The sequence below is a fragment of the Phoxinus phoxinus genome (genome assembly GCF_949152265.1).
Source record: "Phoxinus phoxinus genome assembly, chromosome: 10".
In the NCBI taxonomy this organism is placed as follows: domain Eukaryota; kingdom Metazoa; phylum Chordata; class Actinopteri; order Cypriniformes; family Leuciscidae; genus Phoxinus; species Phoxinus phoxinus.
The window spans coordinates 36210413-36228290 of record NC_136885.1 but is presented as its reverse complement, the minus strand read 5'-3'; the positions used below and the strand labels follow the sequence as shown (position 1 = coordinate 36228290).

General features: G+C 37.2%; 2 protein-coding genes across 3 annotated transcripts in view; one reads left to right on the top strand and one right to left on the bottom strand.

Annotated features, from left to right (window-relative positions):
- slc25a32b (solute carrier family 25 member 32b) overlaps nucleotides 1–17878 on the top strand; it is a 249864-nt gene that overhangs the window by 36136 nt on the left and 195850 nt on the right. The window lies entirely within an intron of this gene.
- Nucleotides 8905–17878, bottom strand: part of csmd3a (CUB and Sushi multiple domains 3a) — a 382979-nt gene continuing 374005 nt past the window's right edge. The window contains exons 64-69 of the mRNA XM_079626776.1: nucleotides 14421–14486; nucleotides 12907–13065; nucleotides 11488–11600; nucleotides 10450–10537; nucleotides 9803–9938; nucleotides 8905–9255 (exon numbers count right to left, since the gene is read on the bottom strand). Of these exons, the coding sequence (XP_079482902.1) occupies nucleotides 9096–9255; nucleotides 9803–9938; nucleotides 10450–10537; nucleotides 11488–11600; nucleotides 12907–13065; nucleotides 14421–14486 (722 nt within the window). The 3' untranslated portion in view covers nucleotides 8905–9095. The remainder of the gene's footprint in view (nucleotides 9256–9802; nucleotides 9939–10449; nucleotides 10538–11487; nucleotides 11601–12906; nucleotides 13066–14420; nucleotides 14487–17878) is intronic.

The following is a 17878-nucleotide window of genomic DNA, read 5'->3' as shown; positions in this document are numbered from 1 at the left end:
GTGTGCAAGCGTGATTGACATAACGTGAGGTCGTATTTATTTTTTAACGTGCGAAAATTTCGGATGCGAATTTCGGACTCAGTGTGCAATAACACTGCATTATAATACGATTAAATTACGACTTTATAATCAGGCTGGTATGGAGCTCACCTCACCCTGATTACAGCGTTTTAATAAACGTTTAAACCCGTCGCACCATGTCCGTTCGTTAGAAATGTGCTGGGTACAATGACGCATTCATTTGTTTCCTCTTTCGCGCAGGTCATGTTTTGAAAGTCGATGTCCTGTAGCTTACTAATGTAATCTCTCCAAGCTACTATGCTCTCCACAGAACATAAAATATTCATTTTATTTTATTTTTGGTGTTCGCATTTATGAGGAAAAAACAATGTTACGGACTGCTCTGAAAGCGGTTTTAAAAGATGCTTTAAAACTTTCTCAGACCTCAAACAGAAAGCACAAAACCTTTCTTTAAAGTGATTTTCCTTTTGTATTAATTGTATCTTAATTTTAATCAATGTTTCATCAACCAATTTCCTGGATTTAATAAATAATAAGTAAAGCAGATAATAGATATCACGACGACACGGAGGCGCCGGCGCATGAACTGGAGCTCGTCTTCTCATAAATGAACCGAAACTTCGCATAGCCTACTCGCCTCACAGACCTGAGAAATATATCTATGATCTACAGAACGCTTGAATCATACTTTTAAACAGAACAATTCAAAACGAAAGAAAAATATATGTAATCCGTATGAAATATGCATTTCTCTCCGGCGCGTTCACTACTGCGAAGATCGCGAGTCAGCATCGTCAACTTCATCTCTGCAGCCGACACAGAAAACACTTGTTTATTAATAAACAATTAAAATGTCTCTTTGCTATATTTGACATATTCATAATCATTACTTTTGCCGGTTCTTTGTGACAGCTTTCAGGTGCTTTATTGGCAGCGCCACCCTTACATGTTACATGAACGGGTCACACATCAGCACCGAAAATTTTTTGATTAAAAAACAAAAAAAAAACATTTGTGATATGACCCGAATCGTGGGTCAAAAATCGTGATATGAACCGAATCGTGGGTTTGGTGAATCGTAGCAACATTAAAAAGGTGGTGGGTACAAAATGACTCATGACGAAATCTTATGCGTCGCACTCAGTCTCCTGCAGAGCTTCTGTCTCTGATCGTTTTCACTCTTTTATCAAGTGAAAGTCTTTTAGTGTAACTGTACAAGCGTCCTCCTTCAGCTCCAGCTTCACGAGTCTTTCTGTGTCGAATCTGCTCTGATTTATCAGGGAAACGCAAGAATAACTCTGATATTGTTAGTAATATTTCAGCTGGACCAGTTCTAACGCGACGCAGAAGATCCAGCAAAGCATGAAACTGTTCTGTGGTCGAGCACAGACTGGACACTAGTGACCAGAACATGTCAGCGCTGTCTTATAAACACCTCAGGAACTGTGGACACTTGTGTAAGAGTTCAACATGATGATGAGATGATCAGTGTAACTCCACAACAACTACACAAATGTCTCCGCTAACATCCAGAAACTCTGAGTCTCTCCGTAAGGATGCGCTCGCTACTGGTTATTCTGGGATTCTGGAGGAGTGAGATCGGCCAGTTCTGAGTTTCTGAAGCTTGTGTAAAGACTCCGCCCTCTTTCTGAATGGAGGCGGAGCTAAAGCTCATTTGCATTTAAAGCGACACACACAAAAACGATGTGTTTTTGCTCACACCCAAAAAGGGGCAAATTTGACGAGATATAATAAATGATCTGGTATTCAGAGCTGAAATTTCACACACATTCTGAGGACACCAGTGATTTATATCACATCTCGTGAAAAGGGGCGTAATCACCTTTAAGAACAACTCTAATGAAGCGAATGTTTAAAATAATAAGAAAAAAACATACCTTAATTGTGAGCTGCATTGAATGTCACTGCCCAGGATGGTCACTAGTGGGCGTGTTCTAGTGCTGTCAATCAGTGATGTCATTTCCTGCCGCTCCCTCCAGTGATTATTCACACGAGTGCTGTCTAGTAATTGGGACAGACGTCACATCAGGTGTGTGTGTGTGTGTGTGTGTGTGATATCTAGTGCAACCAAAGGCAATGTTAGTCCTCGAGAACTCTCTTCCTCAACTCACACTCATTCCCTTTTAACTCGCTGACTTTTATTTAAGGGCCTGAACAAATTGTCTTGTTGTATCGAGCTGCATTTGATCAACCTCAGCTTTGTTTCTGTGCCCGTCACCGCTTGTAAACCCGTCGCTCTCACTCCAGCGCTTTCCTCATTAATAATGGATCACGTCTCAATCCTGGAAGGAAGAAACTAACAACATCAGTTTGAAGCTCGGCAGTTTCCAAGTCCCACGATCCGTTTGATCCTCCGCTTTCATGTTGAGTGTAGTTCTCAAGCACGGCTAGTGTTCAGGTCTCATGAAACCCCATCATTCATCATGTGGAGTCCGGCTGGACGGCCACAATCACGTTATCCATTCAAAAAAGCATGCAAGATTAGAACTGGCGTGACCCAAATGACAGAACCCCAACAGTGTGCATACTAACTCTGAGCTAGTATATCCCCGCACGCGTCTGACCGCGCACTCTCAACTCCAAATAAAACTTCAGATGAAAAACAGAGAAATCTTGCATGCTGAAGTCGAAGCACTAAAATTAATAGCTGAAAATAAATCAAACTAAAGCTAAATAAATCAAACCAACATAGCAATGTAAAAATAAGTGAATAAAAAACGAATAAAATGACAGACACATTATGAAATGACTAAAAACAAAACTAATATTGAGATGAAAACTAAAACTAAAAAAGTAAATAATAAAAACTATAAGAACTAAAATAAAATAAAATACAAAAAACAAATAAAAGGACAGAAACACAAAGAAATGACTAAAAACTAAACTAATATTAAGATGAAAAATACAAAAATAAAAGTAAATAATAAAAAAAAAAACTATAATAGGAACTAAAATAACTGGAAACGATAATAACCTCAACGTTTGTTTATCCTGAAACCTTAGAGTTTTGTTCTGATTTCATTCTAATGAACTAAACTGCACTAAAATTAATAACTGAAAATAAATAAAACTAAAACTTAATAAATTAAATCTAAATAGCAATGTAAATAATAATAATAATAATATATATATATGTATTATGAAATTACTAAAAACAAAACTAATATTAAGATGAAAACTAAACCAATAAAAGTAAATAATAAAAAACTATAATGGGAACTAAAATAAAATAAAATACAAAAAACAAGTAAAATGACAGAAACACATAATGAAATGACTAAAAACGAAACTAATATTAAGATGAAAAATTAAAAATAATAAAATAACTGGAAACTATAATAACCTCAACGTTTGTTTATCCTGAAACCTTTACAGAGTTTTGTTCTGATTTCATTCTGAACTACAGTTTTAGCTAATTAATCGAATTAAACTAAATATTCCCTTAAAGAAGCTCGATAGCAGTCACTTACTCGTCGGACGTCTTTAACCTGTAAAATCACTCATTATTAATCGATCAATTATTATAAATGTTCAATGAAGATCAATGTTTTCCATCAAGGATGCATTACATTTATCAAAAGTGACAGTAAAGAAATTAATAACATTACAAAAGATTATATTTAGAATAAATGTTGTTCTTTTGAACTTTCTATTCATCAAAGAATCCTGAAAAATAAAATGTATCACGGTTTCCACAAAAATATTACAGTTTTCAACACTGATAATAATCATAAATGTGTCTTGAGCATCAGATCATCATATTATCCTGATTTCTGGAGGATCATGTGACACTGAAGACTGGAGTAATGATGCATTTGATCACAGGAATAAATTACACTTTACTGTATATTCACATAGAAAACTGATGATTTACATTATAATAATATTTCACAATTTTTACTGTATTTTTGATCCCATAAATGCAGCCTCGGTGAGCAGAAGACTCAGAAACATTAAAATTATTTTAAAGACAAGTGTACATATATCTACATTTATCAGTGAATAAACAGGCAAAATGAGCAAATTAATTAAAATAATATAATAATGTTTATATAATAATATAATCACACGTATGAAGTGAAAGTTATTTTTGCCCAAACCGATACATTAGTCTGTGATCTTGAAACATCCATACGCTCATTAAACAGAAATAATTATTTCAAGAAATAATCCACCAGACGTAGAAAAGCAAATTACTTTTTATTTGTAAATGGCATTTACAAATGGATATTTACATAACCTTTTATTTTACAAATTTCTCACAAAAATATAACTCTTTTCAAAAAAGTTTAAATATCTGTACATTTGATATGAATGCATTTACAAGGGCGATGGACCCCCCGAGGGAGCCCGTGTCTAAAAGCGATCATAAATCTTTGTCAGTGTTTGATATTTCACGTCACTGATGAGAAAACATCTGTACATGTACAAACCGGTGATGAGAAGACATGATGGCACGGCTCAAACACAGCACTGGCGCTATATCTGATCATATTTGGCAGGTATGTGCAAAAAGTGACTTTTTTAGAACAATTAAATCATTACTAACTGTAGCTGATAAATAACTAAACAAACTGAAACCTAACCCCACATGTTCTCCTCAAAACACCAGTGAAATATCATACAAGGCACTATTATGAGTTATGAGACGGAGCGTTTGGAAGCAGAGACTCTGCTATTGGCCAATTTGTGAATATTCAATATAAATCTAAATAAAACATGACGCATAACCCAATAGGTGAACTTACTTAACGAGGACCTATTATGCTTTTATGCATCTTTCTTTACTGTTTGAGAATGATAAACGCCTCCATTGTAGTCTCGAGTTTCTTCCGCGTCACAATATTCCTCATTATAATAATTAATGCGCAGAATAAAGGGGCGGGGCCTGGTTGAGTTAGTTAGTAGTGTGTTAAACTGGCGGTTATGGTAATTAGGGGCGGGACATTTCCCAAACACACTCGAAGCGCTTGACCAATCACAACACACTGATCCAGCCGACCAATCAGAGCACAGTGTGCTTTTCAGTAGGAGGGGCTTCATAGAGACAGGAAGTAAACAGAGCGTTACTGACAGACTGGGAAGAGAGGAGCCGCAACACTGGAGAATATGAGGAAAATAATGCATGTAAACCTGCTAATAAAGCCTGAGAACTACAGAAAGGCATAATAGGTCCTCTTTAAAAAATGTATATCCCCAATTTAAAGGTGAAGTGTGTAATTTCAGCGTCACCAAATGCAACTGCAAAAATAGTGATTGTTACCCACTTTTATGGGCCGCTCATACAGGACACATTCTTGTGTTCATTCTGCACTATTTTTGTTTGTTTGATTTTTGAACACTATGCCTGAATCTATAACTATAACTATAGAAAAATAAAGTATCTTCTGCTCACCAAACCTGCTAAAATACAGTAAAAAATGCAAAATTAACACCAATAATGACTTATAACAATTAGGAATAAATTATATTATATACTATTTATATAAATAATATAATATATAAAATAATATATAAGGAATAACTTATAACACAGGAATAAATTACACTTTACTATATATTCACATAAAAAAAACAGATATTTTAAATTGTACTAAAATTTTACAATTTTTACTGTATTTTTTGATAAAATAAACGCAGCCTTGGTGAGCAGAAGAGACTCTTTAAAAAAAAAAAAACATTAGAAAATCTCAGTTCTTTCAAACTTTTCGTCTGTTTTTAACGCTACACTGTAAAAAATAATCCTGTTAAAAAACGGTAAACTACTGACCAGCATCATACCGTAAAAAATACAGTATGTCACTGTTTTTGAAATTAACAGCTAAATACTGTTTTGTCAGCTACAGTATAAAACTGTAATTTAACAGCATATAGCTGTTTAAACATTAACAGTAACACGCCGTATTTTTACGGTATGATGATGGCAGTTGCCAGTAGTTTACTGTTTTTTACAGGATTATTTTTTAGTGTAGAATGTGTTCTGTGTGAACAGCCGGAAGAAGACCGATGTTGTGAAAAGCACCGGTGTTACACTCTTCAGAAAGCTAACCTTGAGAAGAAGAAAAAGACAAACTTCACCTTTAAACCACTCTGTAATCGCGATCGTTCCGCTAGAGTCGTGAGCTCATGATCTGTAGGAGGTTTGTAGGTTTAAGCGCACTGTGATGACGGGACGATGACAGTCTGAAGGAGCGATCACACGTTCATCTCTGTCAGTAAAACAAGATAATCTGACAAACAACCAGTTTCCTGACGCTACTAATGAGCAAAGAGTTCGAATATAAATCGCAGCATCACATCATGATTATAAATGCATGAACGGACTTTATTCGCTCATGATTTCTGACAAGGTTCTCCATGCATCATTTTTTAAAGCATACAGAACATGAACTGTGTTTCGTCCACACTCTTCGAGGAAAAGGTTTGTCAGGCGCTTCATATAAAGAAGCTTTCAGGGGTTCCATCACTTTATGGATTTAGTTTTACTTTATTGTGTTGTAATTCAAGTTTAAAAGTGATATTTGTGTTTAATGTTCAATTAAACCATCAAAATACGAAGGAAATATTTTATATATATTTTTTTAATATGAGCAAAAAAAACTGGTTGGTGAAACCATTGGTCAAAAGTTGGTGAAGGTATTTATCTGAGAAAATTATTTGACAAACTCCAGCTACAAGTTTTATATTACAAAGCAAAAAAAAAAAAAAAAAAAGCATAGAAAAACAAAAAGCAAACGACTACAACATAATAAATTATTAATATTTCGTTGGTTCTTTTATTTTTGCATGTGTTCATAATTTCTGGCCAAGAATGATGTCGTACAGTTTGTCATGTTACATTGCATTATTATCACAAATAAAATAATCATGCAATATGCTGACAAAATGCTGTATGTACACAAATCTTGGGTTTTCTACCCAAATTCTGGGTTGAGCCTTTTGGGTAACATTTTTGGGTTATTTTTTCCCCATGTTTGGGTAGTTTTCTTGTGTAACCCAGATCCTGGGTCTGACATAACAACCCAGGGGTTGAGTTATTTATCACGGCTTTGTGCGCCCTCTTCAGGAGAGAGCAGTGCAGCTCCGTCAAATTGGTGCGTGTCTTCTGTAAAATACAGGTTTGTGTACATTTCATTTTAGCTATAAATTCATTATCGTTCTGTATATCGTTTAATTTTATGCAAAGCAACATACAGGGGCGCAACGTGATGTGAGTCACCTAAACAAGTGTCGCGTGATGGAAACGGCTGATGCTTTGTATAACATTTTATGATTTTATTCAAAAATATTCAGAATATAAATACTTAGAAAGTTAAAATATGTCCTCAGAACTGTGCACTGATTGTTTATGGACAGGTTATGGAGTCACAGCATATTTGGGCTACGAGAGAAACGCAGGCCGGCGGTCAGAAATTAGAAGTTCTTATTTTTTATAGTTCTTCACATTAATTAATGTGTGAACTGAAGTAAAAAAAACACAAAAACATAGTATTATAGTAAAAATAAAACAACCCATTTTGCTGGTTAAAATGAACCCAATGTGTTCTGTCCTATATTTACCCAGCCCTTGGGTTAAAAACAACCCAAATTGAGTTGTTTTTTAGAGTGTAACTTTTTTGTCTGTGCTAAAGCATAAAAATACCATAACATGTTTGCAGACATTTAGGAAACAACAGGTCACATTCTTGTTTCCCTGAAAAACAATGCTACAGTTATTCCACTTTGGAACATGCATCCCGTGTCGTAATGTGTTTTTGTTTCGGTGTGTGTGACTCCGCCCACTGCCAATTCACCCGATAATATTTCGATACCGGGTTGCCAGTTTGAGGAAAACACAGTGTACTGGAGACATGAAAGCCAGCGAACATCTGGATCAGAGATCACAAATTCTATCAGACTGAAAAAGGCTCGGCATCATTTAAAAAGCTCTATGAACAGAGGCATATAAAACTGTGGATTAATAAACTCATCAATTTACAGTGTAAAGCTCGTCTCAACCCGGTTGCGTGTCAATCTGGCAACCCGCGTGAGTTTGAGTCTCTAATATATTGGACTGCAGTACCTATTTCAACCAGTAGCTGTAAAATATTACATACTGCACCTTTAAATAATATTTGAATAAAGGGTAAAAAAATGAATGAAAGTAAAACATTTCTCCTTACATAGAAACTTTTTTGGCATACAATTGAGTCAAGAACTCTTAGGATCCCCAGTGAACCTTTTCCTCTAAGAGATTCTGACGAGAGACGGATCACATGATCACATCTAATGTCTTCACTGTTGACCGAATGCATAAAGTTAAGCATTTATCAACTCTGTATAATCACTGTGTGTGTGAACGCTTAAAATAATTCGCTCAATCTCACATTGAAGAAAAAAAACAAAACAAACAGTGCTGGGCAAAGATTAATCGCATCCAAGTGCGATTTATGTTTGTGTTTACATAATATATATGTGTGTGTACTGTGTACAATTATTTTCTATATTTAAATTCTCACACATGCATGTATATTTTTCTTAAATATTTGCATGTATATAGTGTACATATATTTATATATAATTTATATTAAATAACATAATTTTCTTAAATATTAGCACATACAGTATAATAGAATCGTTTTCTTAAATATATAAATATTTTTATATAAATAGCAAAATTTTCTTAAATATTTGCATGTATATACTGTATATATATATTTATACTATATATAAATAACATTTTCTTTAAATTAATTATTTTTTTAAAATGTATATTTTACAAAATAATTATACAAAGTACACACACATATATTTTGTAAACAAACGTTTATTTTGGATGCGATTAATCGCGATTAATCGTTGACCAGCACTAAAAAAACACCTTTTTACGTTTCTGTTTGCTTTTAAATACAAAACCAACACTCTCAGAGTGAGATGTATATAATATCTATAATTCTCCACTCGAACGGTGAAGAATACAACGTTTTCCTGCAAATCTGCGCGTAGCTCTGAGCTGTGGTGTGAGTACTGAACCCAAACTGTGCTTCGGAGAGACTAAAGGAACAGAAAGCTCCTCAAACCATTGTGCAAACCGTGTTGAGATTGGGATCGAAGCGGACGACCTTCCCCTCGATGGACTTGGAACTGGTGTTGTACATGGGGTTCTCGAACGTGGCCTGACCGTTGTTGTTTTCATGCACAGAGCAGCCGCTGAACTCCGCTTTATCAGACTTTCTGAAGAGGAACAAGAGGGAAAGAGCTTCAGAATAACCTTCTGTTCTCATAGAGCCGCACGATTAATCGCTACGAAACTTCACGCGATTAATTAATGCGCAGTTTGTCAGTGCAGCGGCTGATCGGTAGTAAATGCTCCATCTGAACACCAGAGGGCGTCACACACGTGACTAATAAACACACGACTGCCTTATTCTGTGTAAGAAGCACATCATCTCACAGAAGGAGGAGACAACTGTCCTTATGAAGTGAGTCTGGAGTAAAACGTTATAAATATCGTCTTTTGTTGGGCAAGAGGCTCATAAATGCTTCTCATGTTTGTAAAGATGCTTGACGCGTGTTGCACGTTATAAGCGACTCAAACTCAGAGCGTTCAGAGCGAGCCGCGTTTACAGATCCGATCATCACTGACCAGCTGCGCATAACTAATAATCTCAGCATTTGTGATTTCAAAATCGCGATAAGCCAAGTCGGTTTAAGTGCGATTACATGGGGATTGCGATTAATCGCGCAGCGCTAACTCCTCATCAGTGTTTCACACACTCACCTCTGTTTGTACAGGTAAAACCCGAAGCCGGCAAAGATCAGGGCAAAGAAAGGCACAAGAATGGCGACGGCCACTGAACTGCTGTTGGATCTGGGTGGGATCTCTGCGCTCCGGGTCGGGTCCAGTGTGTTCAGACCTGAGTGATGCATGATGGGAAATAATCATGTTTAATGCAGCTACATTAATATCAAATCAAATCTGTATTTATAAAGCACTTTAAAACAACCGAAGTGCTGTACAAGACAAAACAACAACAACAACATTTAAATACATGCTTTTGTAAAGCATATAATACAGATAAAACAAATCAAGAGACATAAAACAAAAATATGAACAGAAAAAAAATAAAAAAATAACACAAGTATTATATTATATACACACCCTCTCTCTCATGAACACTGACTCTCTCTCGCACACACACACACACACACACACACACACACACACACACACACACACACACACACACACACACACACACACACACACACACACACACACACACACACACACACACACACACACTTAATTGATACATTTTACATATTTCCTTTTTTAAATATTTACGTTTACAAATATCATTTGTCGGTTACAGAAACACGTGTGCATGTTGAGGACATTATATGACATTATTAAATGTAACGCACCTTGTCTCTGTAGTCCGAAGGGCCCGTAATCTCGAGCCTGAATGAAGCCTTGAAACAAGTACGTGTTTCCTTCATGATCGGCAGAAACCTCGAGGAGAACAACAACACACAGGTGAACATCATGATCTCAGACGCACGTTCTGGACAATATTACAGGATATTGCTCTCAGAATGTATGTGTTCTCTCACTGCACAGTTTCAATAGCCATAGTGTTCAGTGAACGAGCACTACTGTATGTTCTTTAACTAGCTAGGGGAGAGCTAGCACAACCTAACACTTATCGACTTCTCAGTCTGTGTAAATCCACTATAGTATTTACTTATTCCCTTATTCATTTCACACGTCTAGTACAGTTATGTGGTTTTGTTTCATTAACACAGTGTTTACTTTATTATTGATTTACCATGAAATAATGGAAGTGAAATGTGACAACATGCCCCATAGGTGGGGTTCATAATTACACGACCATATTACAGATTAAAATGTTATCTGATCTAATAAAAAAATATATGAAACAAACTAAACCATTTTGTCAATAAAATACAATTTAAAAAAATTATATTTTCCCAATAGAATTCATAAAAGTATAGAATAGAATATCATAGTTCTAATAGGGGCTCATTGTAACTCAGTGTGACAACATGCCCCGCCTGAGCAACTGGTGTTTAACCCGGCGAGTGTTTCTGCTGTTACATCATTAAAGAACTATCTCAACTGGTAAATAACAGACATAAGATTAAATTAATATCAGATTTGTCTCATTTTAAATAAACAAAAAACAGATGAAAAATGAACATTAGAAATCTACTTTTGCAATGGCTAAATAAAAGTTCAGTGATATCTCAAAGATGTTGTAATTTTGGTATTTTTTCCTCTATATAGTGTTGATATGGCAACTAGTTTCATCATGCCGGTACGTGTGGAAAGTTTTGAACCGTGTGTGTGTGTACTCCAGCAATATCCCTGTGGGTTAGATTAGATCATGCACTCTTGTCTCAGTTTTAGTGGAGTTATGAACGTGAGTGTTCAAGACTTACGAAGCCGTCCATGATCAGGGTCTGCTCAGAGATCTGACTGAAGCTGCTCTTCACCAGAGACCTCATGTGATGCAGACGCAGCGTCAGGCGAGCCGCTCTGCTCTTATACACACCTGTGAGGATCATAAACACACTCATTCATGCAAGTGTCCCGCCATTCATATTTATCATATTTACAATCATATAGAATTCAACTGATATGTGGGTCAGATGATGCATTTCAAGACATCTGTCAGGTTTGTGTCCTTAAGACGCTCTTCTGTGTGTCTCTCACATCTAAAAAATGCTGGGTTGTTTAAACCCAATTTTGGGTCAAATATGGACAAACCCAAACGTTGGGTTAAAAATTTAATTTAACCCAACGGCTGGGTGTGTCCATATTTGACTTAAAATTGGGTTGAAACAACCCAGCATTTTTTAGAGTGGCTACGTCCACATTAATCCGGATACATTTGAAAACGGCGTTTTCGTTTAAAAACGCTCTCCATCCACACTAGTGTTTTCAGGCGTTTCAGTGTCGATGAGAAACTAAAATTCTCCTTACTGAGCATGCGTAAAACATCACAAAAGATGATACAGACAGAAAAATAAATAATAAAGTTAAAATCTTCTGACATCACTTCGGCCTTTGGCTGGAAAACATCTTTATTCAGGAACCGCTATAAAGCCAAAACAATCTGTTGCCTTAAATTATACGTTTATCTCTGTAAAGCAGCTTTGAAACAATCTACATTGTTAAAAGCGCTGTATAAATGAAGATGACTTTTATTTATTAAAATATCTCCTCATTCACTGAGTCTCTCATGTTTCTCCGCAGGACAGCAAATGTAACTGTTCTGTCATCTGTGCGGGACTGTGATATGAAGATGTGTAAAGTAACATATATTAGAGCAACAGTGTGAAAGTGAACAGCTCATAACAGGCGCAATACCGCTATAAACATTAATATCCATCAGTACAATATGCGTACAAGGCCTCAGTGTTCGGCAGTCTCTGCTAGTGAATCTGTAAGTTTATCAGCTTCAATAACAGCGCCGTTGCAACATCGATACTGAGAAATGTCTTGTAGCTTTTCAGTTGCGAAACTGTTGCGCTGACAAACATGTTATGCATCAGATCATCATATTATACTGATTTCTGAAGGGTCATGTGACACTGAAGACTGGAGTAATGATTCAAATCATAAAACTTTTACTGTATTTTTGATCAGATAAATGAAGTCTTGACACGTCTTAATGACCCCAGACTTGACCGGTACTGTAGTGATTCTGACTGATATTGCAGTAAAACTCAGATTTACTATCCCGTACTTTTCCAGTCTTGAAGAGAAACCGAGCACTAGAGGCACATCTCGCACGGACAGAAGTGTTGTGTGCCCGGTGAGATTACACACGAGTGTTTATGACACGAGCTTCTTACCCGACAACAGCAGCTCCGAGTGCCTGTTGGTCAGCGTCACGTTGACTTTCCCCGATGTGGCGTTAAAGCTGGTGATTGTCAGAGTCATCGGCTGCTTCACTCCTTTAAACTCAAACGAGCCTCTCCACACGTACGAGGGCGCGAACACATCGTCAGGAACTGCAGCGAGAAGATGAATGAGTCAGACGAGCTTTTAAAGGCGTTTACACGCGTGTTTCGGCACAATAACACATCAAACACTGCATAACTCTCAAATGTTGCTTAATACAGCAATGCACGGTATACAACAGACTCTAAACAGTGCTTTAAGCTGCAAAAATCCAATAAAATGCCATTTTATATTGTATATATGTTGCTATATTTATGCTATACCGGTTCTCTCCTGTTTATATGAACACTTAAAAATATATACATATATTTCTTGACAACTATAAGCAGCCTACAGTTAATGAACTAAAGAACAGTAATATAGAATAATTATTCAGATTAATAACCTGAATAAATAATAATAATAATGTATGTGGTGATTAATTTACTATTAATTTACTAATTTAATATAGTGATTAATTTACTAGATCATAAGAAATAAGATTTATTTATGTATTTCATTATTTTAATTATAATCATGTTTGCTCATTGTTTATTATATTGCTGTTGCTGCTGTTTTATAAAATCAATATTTATTTATAATTATGATCAATTTTGTTTATTATATTGCTGTTGCTGCCATTTTATAAAATCAATAATATTTATTTATTTATAATCAGGTTAATTTTTGTTTATCATATTGCTGCCGTTTTATAAACTCAACAAAATGTATTTTTTTATAATTATGATCAATTTTGTTTATCATATTGCTGTCGTTTAATAAAATCAATAATATTTTTTTTTATATAATTAAGATCAATTTAGTTTATTATATTGCTGTTGTTGCCATTTGATGAAAGCAAAAAATATTGATATATATATATATATATTTATAATAATGTTTATGTTTATCATATTGCTGTTGCTGCCGTTTTATAAAAGAAATAAACTATTTGTGGCACATCTGTTGCAGTGGATTAGTCATGCAATGTGCCTTTGAACACCCTTATCTCAGTAAAATAAGTTAGAAAAAGCTCAATCTCTCATAACCATGGCAAAATTAATGTAACTTACCATCCCTGTCACTGATAAAACAACATCAGCATGATAATAGACACCAATCTTCCATAAAAAAATTACTGTGCATATTATCATTCATTATTAATCATTAGCCAATTGTCAATTTTATATCAATTTATACAAATAAACGAAAGTTGCTGTAAGCATTCTGCCAAATGTCAGTCAAACACACACAATGATTGACAGGCAGAGAGCGTTTCTGATTGGCTAGTTTTCAGATGGTATCAGCTTAAGCCACTCCCCTCTTATCAGGCACTTCATCCATATTATTCCCAAGCAAATGGCCTTTAAAACACACCTTCATATTCATGGAAATATAGAGAGCATGTGGTGTTTTACAGACTCACCGTTGACTTTGGGACTCGATGTTCCTTGAACAGGCGTCGTGACTTTTTCTGATGTTTTCGAGCCAGCTGAAAGACACCAAAACACACATCACTGCACCGACCAAACGCGTCTGAGGAAACACATTTCACACACGACTTCCCACATCGACACCAGACGCTTTCTGCCTCCACAAGACAAACAGAGACGAAAGAAAAGTTGCGGGACACAAACTTAAAGAGTTAGTTCCCCAGAACTGTAAACTCTGTCAGTAATGACTCCTCATGTTGTTCCCCGTCAGACTTTCCTTCATCTTCGGGACACAGATGAAGATATTAGTGATTAAATCTGAGAGTGTCTCACTCCTCCAGAGGCTTCTGTTGTGATTGAAACTTGCCGGCCCAAAAAGTTAGTAAAGACAATGTTTAAAATAGTCCGAGACTACAGCGGCTCAACCTTAAGATTATCAGAATGTAGGCTCACTATTGGCCGACGCTGGTCATGTGTGTGATGCTGGCCAATAGTGAGCCTACATTCTGACGTACAACTGAAAATGAATAGTTGAATAAAGTCTGTATTTTTGTTTTTGTTTTTTGCGCACAAAAAATATTCTCGTCGCTTGATAAACTTAAGGTTGAGCCGCTGTAGTCACTTTATTTATTATTTTAAACATTGTCATTGTCTGGGCCGGCATTTTTGGGTGAACTGACCCTTTCAGGCTGAAAACACATCTGGATTCTGCAATGATCTACGGGGCCGTATCTTGCACCCAGCGCAATTGATTCTGTACACCGCCGCATGTGTCATTCCTATTCTGCACCCGCGCACAGCGACTCTTCCCTTCACAGACACACGTCAGTAAATTAGGGAATGAACTTGCGCTCGGGGGGGCGGTTCAGTGTAAAGAGGAGTGTGTTCCGGCGCAAACGTTCCCTGGTGATATTCTGCAGTTCCAGAAAACAACTCCGCCACTGACCAGGAGAAACCCAGTCTAAAGACAGCGGCGCCGCGCGTTAGTCATATGCTATTTTAAGAGCGCGTGCTTGGCCATTATGTAGCGTGTGAACAACACACACACTTTGATTCTCTAATCTAAACAGACGCAGCAGTTTTCATTTTTGCAAATCATACATTATTACAAGAAAACATATGAACACACGAGGGAAATCATTGTTGTGTCCGTGAAGATGTGGAAAAATAGGCATAAATCTAGATTACACATTTACCCAAATTATTATACGCCTGTTTAACCGAAGCTAATGTGTGTGTGTTTCTCCATCATCCTCATACAATGTCACTTCTCTGTGTTTTACGGCCCTGACGAGAACGTCGGTCTCCTCGGCTGTGAACCGCTCCTGGCGTGCGCCGGCAAACCCGCCGTTATAATAGCAATCCGCCGTTATAATAGCGATCCGCCGTTATAATAGCAATCCGCCGTTATAATAGCAATCCGCCGTTATAATAGCGATCCGCCGTTATAATAGCAATCCGCCGTTATAATAGCGATCCGCCGTTATAATAGCAATCCGCCGTTATAATAGCGATCCGCCGTTATAATAGCGATCCGCCGTTATAATAGCAATCCGCCGTTATAATAGCAATCCGCCGTTATAATAGCAATCCGCCGTTATAATAGCAATCCGCCGTTATAATAGCAATCCGCCGTTATAATAGCAATCCGCCGTTATAATAGCAATCCGCCGTTATAATAGCAATCCGCCGTTATAATAGCGATCCGCCGTTATAATAGCAATCCGCCGTTATAATAGCGATCCGCCGTTATAATAGCAATCCGCCGTTATAATAGCGATCCGCCGTTATAATAGCAATCCGCCGTTATAATAGCGATCCGCCGTTATAATAGCAATCCGCCGTTATAATAGCAATCCGCCGTTATAATAGCGATCCGCCGTTATAATAGCAATCCGCCGTTATAATAGCGATCCGCCGTTATAATAGCAATCCGCCGTTATAATAGCAATCCGCCGTTATAATAGCAATCCGCCGTTATAATAGCAATCCGCCGTTATAATAGCAATCCGCCGTTATAATAGCAATCCGCCGTTATAATAGCAATCCGCCGTTATAATAGCGATCCGCCGTTATAATAGCAATCCGCCGTTATAATAGCAATCCGCCGTTATAATAGCGATCCGCCGTTATAATAGCAATCCGCCGTTATAATAGCAATCCGCCGTTATAATAGCAATCCGCCGTTATAATAGCGATCCGCCGTTATAATAGCAATCCGCCGTTATAATAGCAATCCGCCGTTATAATAGCGATCCGCCGTTATAATAGCAATCCGCCGTTATAATAGCGATCCGCCGTTATAATAGCAATCCGCCGTTATAATAGCGATCCGCCGTTATAATAGCAATCCGCCGTTATAATAGCAATCCGCCGTTATAATAGCGATCCGCCGTTATAATAGCAATCCGCCGTTATAATAGCAATCCGCCGTTATAATAGCGATCCGCCGTTATAATAGCAATCCGCCGTTATAATAGCGATCCGCCGTTATAATAGCAATCCGCCGTTATAATAGCAATCCGCCGTTATAATAGCGATCCGCCGTTATAATAGCAATCCGCCGTTATAATAGCAATCCGCCGTTATAATAGCGATCCGCCGTTATAATAGCAATCCGCCGTTATAATAGCAATCCGCCGTTATAATAGCGATCCGCCGTTATAATAGCAATCCGCCGTTATAATAGCAATCCGCCGTTATAATAGCAATCCGCCGTTATAATAGCGATCCGCCGTTATAATAGCAATCCGCCGTTATAATAGCGATCCGCCGTTATAATAGCGATCCGCCGTTATAATAGCGATCCGCCGTTATAATAGCAATCCGCCGTTATAATAGCAATCCGCCGTTATAATAGCGATCCGCCGTTATAATAGCAATCCGCCGTTATAATAGCGATCCGCCGTTATAATAGCAATCCGCCGTTATAATAGCAATCCGCCGTTATAATAGCGATCCGCCGTTATAATAGCAATCCGCCGTTATAATAGCGATCCGCCGTTATAATAGCAATCCGCCGTTATAATAGCAATCCGCCGTTATAATAGCAATCCGCCGTTATAATAGCTATCCGCCGTTATAATAGCAATCCGCCGTTATAATAGCGATCCGCCGTTATAATAGCAATCCGCCGTTATAATAGCGATCCGCCGTTATAATAGCAATCCGCCGTTATAATAGCAATCCGCCGTTATAATAGCAATCCGCCGTTATAATAGCGATCCGCCGTTATAATAGCAATCCGCCGTTATAATAGCGATCCGCCGTTATAATAGCAATCCGCCGTTATAATAGCAATCCGCCGTTATAATAGCAATCCGCCGTTATAATAGCTATCCGCCGTTATAATAGCAATCCGCCGTTATAATAGCAATCCGCCGTTATAATAGCTATCCGCCGTTATAATAGCAATCCGCCGTTATAATAGCGATCCGCCGTTATAATAGCG